Source organism: Homarus americanus, unplaced genomic scaffold (genome assembly GCF_018991925.1).
Source record: "Homarus americanus isolate GMGI-L3 unplaced genomic scaffold, GMGI_Hamer_2.0 scaffold3363, whole genome shotgun sequence".
NCBI lineage: Eukaryota > Metazoa > Arthropoda > Malacostraca > Decapoda > Nephropidae > Homarus > Homarus americanus.
Genome location: NW_024735082.1, coordinates 2,240 through 9,821, shown reverse-complemented (window position 1 = coordinate 9,821; position 7,582 = coordinate 2,240). Strand labels below are relative to the sequence as shown.

General features: G+C 37.0%; 1 protein-coding gene across 1 annotated transcript; it reads left to right on the top strand.

Moving 5' to 3' along the window:
• The first annotated feature begins 316 nt into the window (after positions 1-316).
• LOC121870787 (GRIP and coiled-coil domain-containing protein 1-like) lies at positions 317-6,757 on the top strand. The gene is made up of 5 exons (XM_042372739.1): positions 317-434; positions 2,076-2,281; positions 3,520-3,678; positions 5,278-5,423; positions 6,394-6,757. Exons 1-5 carry the CDS (start codon positions 356-358, stop codon positions 6,581-6,583), a joined length of 780 nt encoding a protein of 259 aa, XP_042228673.1. The 5' UTR covers positions 317-355; the 3' UTR covers positions 6,584-6,757.
• The last annotated feature ends 825 nt before the right edge of the window (positions 6,758-7,582 follow it).

Genomic DNA, 7,582 nt, shown 5'->3' with positions numbered 1-7,582 from the left:
AGAGCTTGATATTTTGTATTCCAGATTAGCCCAAACAGCTCAGAAGATAGAAGGGTATCAATAACTGAGATGATGACCTGTTATGGTTGTGGAAGGCACTGTACTAACTAGGTAGCTTAACATTACACCTTTGCTTCTAATCTCTGTCTTCTGAGGGTGATGAGTGTAACAGAAAAAATGCCTCTAAACTTTAAAAATTCGAGTGCTGAAAATACTGCAGGGGTTTCTCTCAGCTGAATAAAATCAATCTGGTGTTAGCCAGAATAATATACCCAATGGCTACATTGCCCTCTAAAGTGTTATTTTTTATATTTCAGGACTTTGATGTGTGAGCCTCCAAGCCGGTGCTGGAGCCATGGGCAGCAAGAGAGAATTGCTTGCCACAGTTGAGAAGCAGAAGGAGCAGATTGTCAAGTATGAAGGGAAATTGAAAGGTGGGTAATTCAGTTTCAAAATTGATAACATTGTTCATAGTGTCAGCTGTTGTGGTGGTGATTAATGGTCAAGATGCATTGGTAAGAATCTGGTGTCTTGCTACAAAATATGTCTAGAATTATACCTAATATTTCTCAAAAACTACGGTCGAATATACATGAAATTGGTTTATACAGTAAGTCCTCGTATAACGTCGTCCCGCTTAACGTTGTCTCGGTACAACGCCGCTACTCTTTAGATACCAATAATTCATTTGACGTCGCGACGACTCAATATAACGTCGTTTTTGCGCCATCACGGACTACTTTTTATGGCGCCTCACCCTCTCTGGTCTTTCCGCGCTATGCTCTATTGGCGCAGAACGTCACAGCCATCCCCAAGCGAAGCCAGTCTTTGTTAGGCTTCCACAACATTCGTGCGTGTTTAAGCGTTTTTACTCTTAATACTGTACTGTAATCATTCGAAATGGCTTCCAAGCGCCCATCAAGTGTTATTGATGTGAAGAAGGAACGTAAGACCATTAGCCTTGCTAGAAAATTGAGGTTTTAAACTGTTTTGAGAGGCGGGAGGAGCCACCCGCCGGGTCTCAGTGACTTGCCACCCTCCTTCTCCCCTCCCACCATCCTCCCCCTTCGCTCCACTACCCACCACACACTCGCTCTACCACCTCCACCCATCAGTGAGTACCAATACAAACTTAGTATAGTTGTACTGTACTGTATATGCATCCACTATTTTCTATAGAAATGGCAATGATTTTCTGTATACGTAATGTATTTCATGGGGCAAAGGGAGGCTCCGGAATGTAACTCCCGTATTTTATCTATTTCTTATGGGGAAAATTGATCCACTTAACGTTGTTTCGTATAACGTTGCATTTTCAGGATTGTAACCCCGATGTTAAGCGAGGACTTACTGTACATGAATATATACAGTACATTGAGTCCCCGGCCTACGACGGGATTAGGGACCAACGACCAGGCCGTACGTCGAATTGGTCGTAAGTCGAAAATGCGAAAATAATACATAAAAATCTAAAATGGGTGTCTCTTTTTCTTCTCAGCACCACGAGAGCTCTCACTTTTATGCTTGCCAGCCATTTTAATGAGAATTACAAACGAAAATTTTGTCAGTACACAGCGCAAACACTAACGTCGGGAATTGAAAATACGTAATTTGAAAAATATTTTATACGACTGCGGCGGTCGTATGTCCGGGTGGTCGTAAGTCGAGTAGGTCTTAAGTCGAGGAATACCTGTAATTGGAAGCATAATGTGTTGTCTAATGGTAGACCCTGCTGCCATATGGCATCACGAAAATTGTGACCAAGTCCCAGGTTGCTGATCTGACTTTCCGCCTCATTTACACACAATTGCAGGGCCTCAATTGTTTCTCTTACCATTGACAACACAACATACATATATTGTTTCTCACTCTTGATCTTTTTTTTTTTTTTTCTTTATGGTTCTTTTTATTATTATTATTATTATTATTATTATTATTATTATTATTATTATTATTATTACATTTTCGCCCCCCAGGCCCCGATGTGGGTCAGTGACCTGTGCCCCGGTGGGCTAATCACCCGTATAAAAAAAAATTAATAATAAAATATAAAATAATTAATTTTTTTTGAACAGATGTTGTGAGAGCTTACAAAGGGTTGTTGAAAGAAAAGGAAGCCCTTGAAACAAGCTTGTCAGCCTTAGCAGGAACCCACACTGCAAAGTCTAATGATGCAGGTAATGCAGAGAAGCCAAAAAGTTCAGGAAAGGAGACAGAGCCACAACCACAGGAAGGCGAGGATGCCGGTACTGCTCAGGATCACCCCAAAGAGAACTTACAGGTTTGTACTCTGGAGAGTTCTGAGAGTATAAAAGTATTCAGTACTCTTCTTAAACTCTACTTTGTCCTTTCAGAGAGAGAGAGAGAGAGATTTTATTTAGTTAATTTCTTACCTTGGTCAGCTTTGCCCAATAGATATAGATACCAGTATTTCTGTGTTTTGGATCACTATGAACCCAAACCTTATCAGTGCTGAGTTTTACAATTAATTATTAGTAGATTGATTTGAAATTTGGCAAGCATCATCATTACCAACGTAAGTGTGCTTATTCTCTTTGGTTGAAATGCCTGTATATATCTTAAGAGCCAGGTGACTCTTGTAATACAGGAAATCCTTGATAACAATGATGACTTGGGGGAGAAGGTCCAATATATAGAATTTTCTGAGAAACCTGATTATTATACAGGTGACAGCTAGAGACGTTGGGGTCATACATAATAAGCAGTCCACACAAAGCAAATCTGCAAAAAAGCATTATGGTTTCTAAAACGATACAAAAGATGTTCAGAGGCACATTTTTACAAGTCTCGGAAGTCATACCCCTCTTCATCCACAATAAATCTACTCCAATGAGCAAGACTTTGAGTTAAACTGACTACTTTAAGGGGATTGTTCTTGGGGTAAGTTTTAACTCTCCCTATATAGTAGACATATGGACTGAAAGAAATTGATCATAGTAAAAATTATCATTATTCATCATCATTCATTTTTTTTTGTTACTCAAAACAAATCTCTAATGTAAAAAAATCTACTAAATATACATAACATTTATACATAATAGTTATATGAAATCGCAATCACAGATAAGCATGGCAACAAATCATCTTAAGATTTTTAAGTGCTGTCGGTCATCACCTAGGGGTAAGGAGGTAGGGAGGCAGAGGTCCTACTTGTCCAAGGTTTAGGTCAGGTCATTGTGAGATTAGAAAAGTCATAGATCAACTCAGCTGTGACATCACAACATGACCAGTGTGTCTGTGTAAAGAAGAAAATCCAAAGCCATGCCAAAAAACCTGGATTCTAGAAGCCAAATCTGGCTTTGGCCCAATGTCTGCTACCAATCATCAACCTTCCATTCTTAGTATAATTTATGGTACACATCTTTAAATTCATGGTGCCAAATGCCAATCGTCCTAAGAGGACAATAATGGTTTTGTGCTAAACCATCTGAAGATAATGATAGCAGTAAAAGGGTTAAACATGCTGATCAAAAAATATTGTTTTTTCTTTTCTTACAGGACAGTGCAGAGCAGGGAAGCTCATCTGAAGTTACTGAAGATTTAAGAAAGAAACTTTCAGCATTAACAGCTGGTCTAAATACACTCACATCAGAGAAGAAGCGAATTGAACAGTCTTTTCAAAATGACAAAAAGAGACTTCTGGCTGAAAAGGAAAAGGTTCGATTTTATATTCACAATGATTTTCTATTTATTATTTTCATTATTCCTTGCCCTCTTTTGTGTCGGGTAGATCATGAAGTACAAAAACAACAAAGAGACGGAAAAGTAATAGGGTGAATGTGAGACAAGTTATGTATAGAAAGTGATGGGTGATAGTGACACACACACACATTTGCTTATATTTAGTATGCAAATTAAATCGTTAGCTTCCACATTGATTTATAATGCTTTATGTCAGCATGCTGTGAATATGTATGAGTAGGCGTGTCATCGGGTATTACCGTACAGTAATTCAATTGTAACTAAACGTATTATGTTCACAAATTTATTATTTATAGCAGTAAAGCGTTAATTTTAATATTGATTTTAGGTACTGGTTTCCATTTAGTTTTAGAGTAGCAAGTAGGGTAGCCATAGATTTTTTTTGTTTGGCATGAGGACACATCCAATTGTGCCCAGCTCCTTGCACCATAGGATAGAGAGATTGTTGATGCCAGCCAGAGAGAGATACTGCCTCATGGGACAACTAGTTCCCCCTCATGGATGGAAGCAAGAAACAGCAGAGGACTACAGAGAGTAAAGAGAGATGAGATTACTAGAATAAATGCATATACCTACTGTATGTATATAAATGCAAATTGTTTAAATAAAGATTAAGGGAATGGAAGACATACAACAATTTTATAGATGATAGTTTTTGCATTTTAGGCATTAGGGAGATGCATCTATTGGGAAGGGAATTATGGATGATGGGAAATAGAAACAGCATGTGAGAAGGAATAATTGATTGGATACACCAGAGTAAGGTCTAGCTGGATGAAAAATATAAAGAGAAAAAAAGTTTATATCATATTACCTAAACTGTAGAATATGTGTGTCAGTCCCTCTGTAAATATTGAGGTAATTCAGTGTATGATAGAAATTAAATAAGAGAACTTCTAAAAACTGGAGGAGTTGGATGAGGCTGTCAAAGAAAAGAAATACATTGAAGACCCTCAGAAGCTGTGGGAGGAAGTGGGAAGAAATCTCAGTGGTTGATTTGTAGAAATGAAAATTTAATTACAGTACAATATATATAACCATAAAAAAATTAAGAGGATGGGAAAGGAATAAAAACGGTTCATTTCAAGATACAATGTTAGGAATGTTAACAAATCAGCATAAATTGAAAATATAATGATAGGTACTGATGGATAGATGCAAAGATTTCATGTTGGGGGATGGAGAAAGGAAGGAGGACTCTGGCAGTAAAAAAGGAAATATACCTATGGGGAGATGAGAACAACCTTGCATATATATTCATTATTACATTTAGTGAAAACATTAGGGGAGATACTGAAACATAGGAAGCAGAAAATAGTGAACATCTAACAAGGTGCTGTCAGATGGCAGGGAAAAGAGTAAAAATTCCAGAAGAGTTGTAATGGTAATAAGGTGGAATTTCAGGAATCACTCCTTAATTTTGTATCATCATAGCGGTTTTTGACTTGGCAGCCTCCCGTACCTAATGCTTCATTTTGTTGTCTTCGTGAATGAAATTATTGATTAACTCCAATTTTAAAAGCCTTAAGGAATTAATATTTATGTTGTTTTTAGCTGGAAAAGAACTTGCAAGAAGCTCTGGATGCCAAATTTGCAAGTGAAGTAAACGTAGAAGAAAAGATCCAGGATTTACGTAGTAGATTGATTATTGCCCAACATGAACGTGACCAAGATGCACAAAATGCTGCCGTCATGCTTAGGTAAGATGTTGGACCTTTTGACTAATATTGATTTTAGCTCTTCTTTGTAGGACATAGAGAATATATTTAGAGTACTTGCCAGCTGGTTACTATGTTTGGATGGTTCACTTGGAGTAATAGCATCTCAGACCATTGGCTGCAGAGTCTGAGTTACACCTCATCCCACCACTGTTTATTTTCACTCTCAGTTAGCTCTTAGTTGTTTTCCCTCGGGTAATGTACCTTTGAGGGGTTCATTGGGGTTTCATTTTCCATCTTTTATTAATTCCATTGTGTTAAATTAAGTTCATAGTGCCCCTTGCATCACAGCCTTGTAGAATTTCCCCTGTATAAATGTGATGTACAACCTGCTTTTCCCCCCACCTTGGTTATGACTTTGGTGTTGAACCCTTCTGTCATACTGATTAGCCATCAGGATAAGTTTGTGGGATCACCCGTTAGGATAGCCACTATCTTCACCTTAATCATGGTAGAAGTTACAGCTTGATCACTGTTACCCAAAGAGGTGTTATCAGACAATATTTTAAGTAGAAGCTCTACTAATATGCCCACAGTAATTTGCATTCTTTAGAAAATCTCACTCATATCTCTGCTTATTCTCAGATACACCAATGATGGGTTCCTTTTTTTCCTCAAATGGTCTTTGTAACTCAAGTTTTTTGGGGGTTTGTTTTTCAGCCCATATATCGCTCTTGTCACCCACATGTGAGCATTCTTATTTACATGGATGTGTTTCATCTTATGTGGATACCATACTGCATTGATTGACTTGTTCTTAGATGTGGTTAGACCAGGGCCTTGTACAATCATTGAAGTGGTTTGATTATTGTATATAGAACATTTCAGTCTTACTTTTCTTTCCTCATTGTTTTCTCTACTCTTTGTAACACATCAGTATCCTCTTTTCTTTGAGTTCTTCTATTCCTGGTTTTTTGATGTCTTAGTTATTCTTGTATCTTAAATTTTGTAGGGAATTAGAGAGCAAGTTGGCAGTGGAGCGGAATGCCGGTGAGCGTTTAGAAGCATCACTAGATGAAGCAAAACATCAGCTACATCGCCCTTCACTGCCAATCAACCATCGTCCACAAGAGCTTTATGAAAAGAAAATAAGTGATCTACAGAATGAATTAGAGCAGGTAATAATTATAGGATTTATTTGATTAATGTAATATTTTTTTGCTCACCATCCCATTATCTTTATTTCACCTTGGGATGAAATACTTCAACATCAACAAGGAGGAAAATGGGAGGCAAACAGGTCAAAACAAGTGTAAAAAGCAACCGGAGAGGTTGGAACAACATACAGTATAGAAATATTCCTTGGATCCTCAAGTTTCATGCAGAGTTTACAAACTAAATTCTGGATAAAATAAAGCATCAGTGAAAATTTCCTTCACTTGTTTTAAATTTCTGTTGCATTAATAGTTTATAATGTGGTAAAAGTTGATATAAAATTGTGTTAGGATCGACCTTTTGGGTTAGCAGTTGGTGATTCTAAAGAACACTTGGTTAGGTCAACAGTATATGTTTGATTTGCTTTTTTTCTGTAAATCAAATGTGTCCATGGCAAAGTATGCAAATTTGATTAATCTGAAAATTATATACTATACAGATTTTAATCTATTTATGTAAAATACATTTATTGTGTGTATGTTTGTGTGTCTGGCTGTCTTTATGTTCCTTGTGCATTTTCACAGTTTTGAAGGTACAGTGAGTTCTGCTATAACGCGTGTTTTGACAACGCGAATTTGCTCGAACGCGATTTATGAATTGAGGAACGATATTTGTAAAACGCGAACTCGTTTGCTCTAACGCGATTCCACTCGAACGGTTGTTGTGGCTTCAGTTCACGTTCGACATCACATGTTCAATTGAGTTATGTGTTTTGTTTGTGAACAATTGCAGAAATAATGTATGTAATATTTATGTATACAGTATACCTATATATTATAAGTAAATTGTAAAATTTTACATAAAAGAGAAAATCAAATTACATAGCGTTTTACACCCGCGCTCTCTCTACATCAAACACAGTGTTTACAGTTCACGTTCGACATCACATATTCAATTGATTTATGTGTTTTGTTTGTGAAGAATTGCAGAAATAATTTATGTAATATTTATGTATACAGTAAACCACTCACAAGGTCCTACAGTAC

Coding starts and splice junctions, on each gene's coding strand:
- LOC121870787 (XM_042372739.1), top strand. CDS start 356: ATGGGCAGCAAGAGAGAATTGCTTGCCACAGTTGAGAAGCAGAAGGAG. Junction 435..2,075: donor GTATGAAGGGAAATTGAAAG/GTGGGTAATTCA, acceptor TTTTTTGAACAG/ATGTTGTGAGAGCTTACAAA. Junction 3,679..5,277: donor TTCTGGCTGAAAAGGAAAAG/GTTCGATTTTAT, acceptor TGTTGTTTTTAG/CTGGAAAAGAACTTGCAAGA.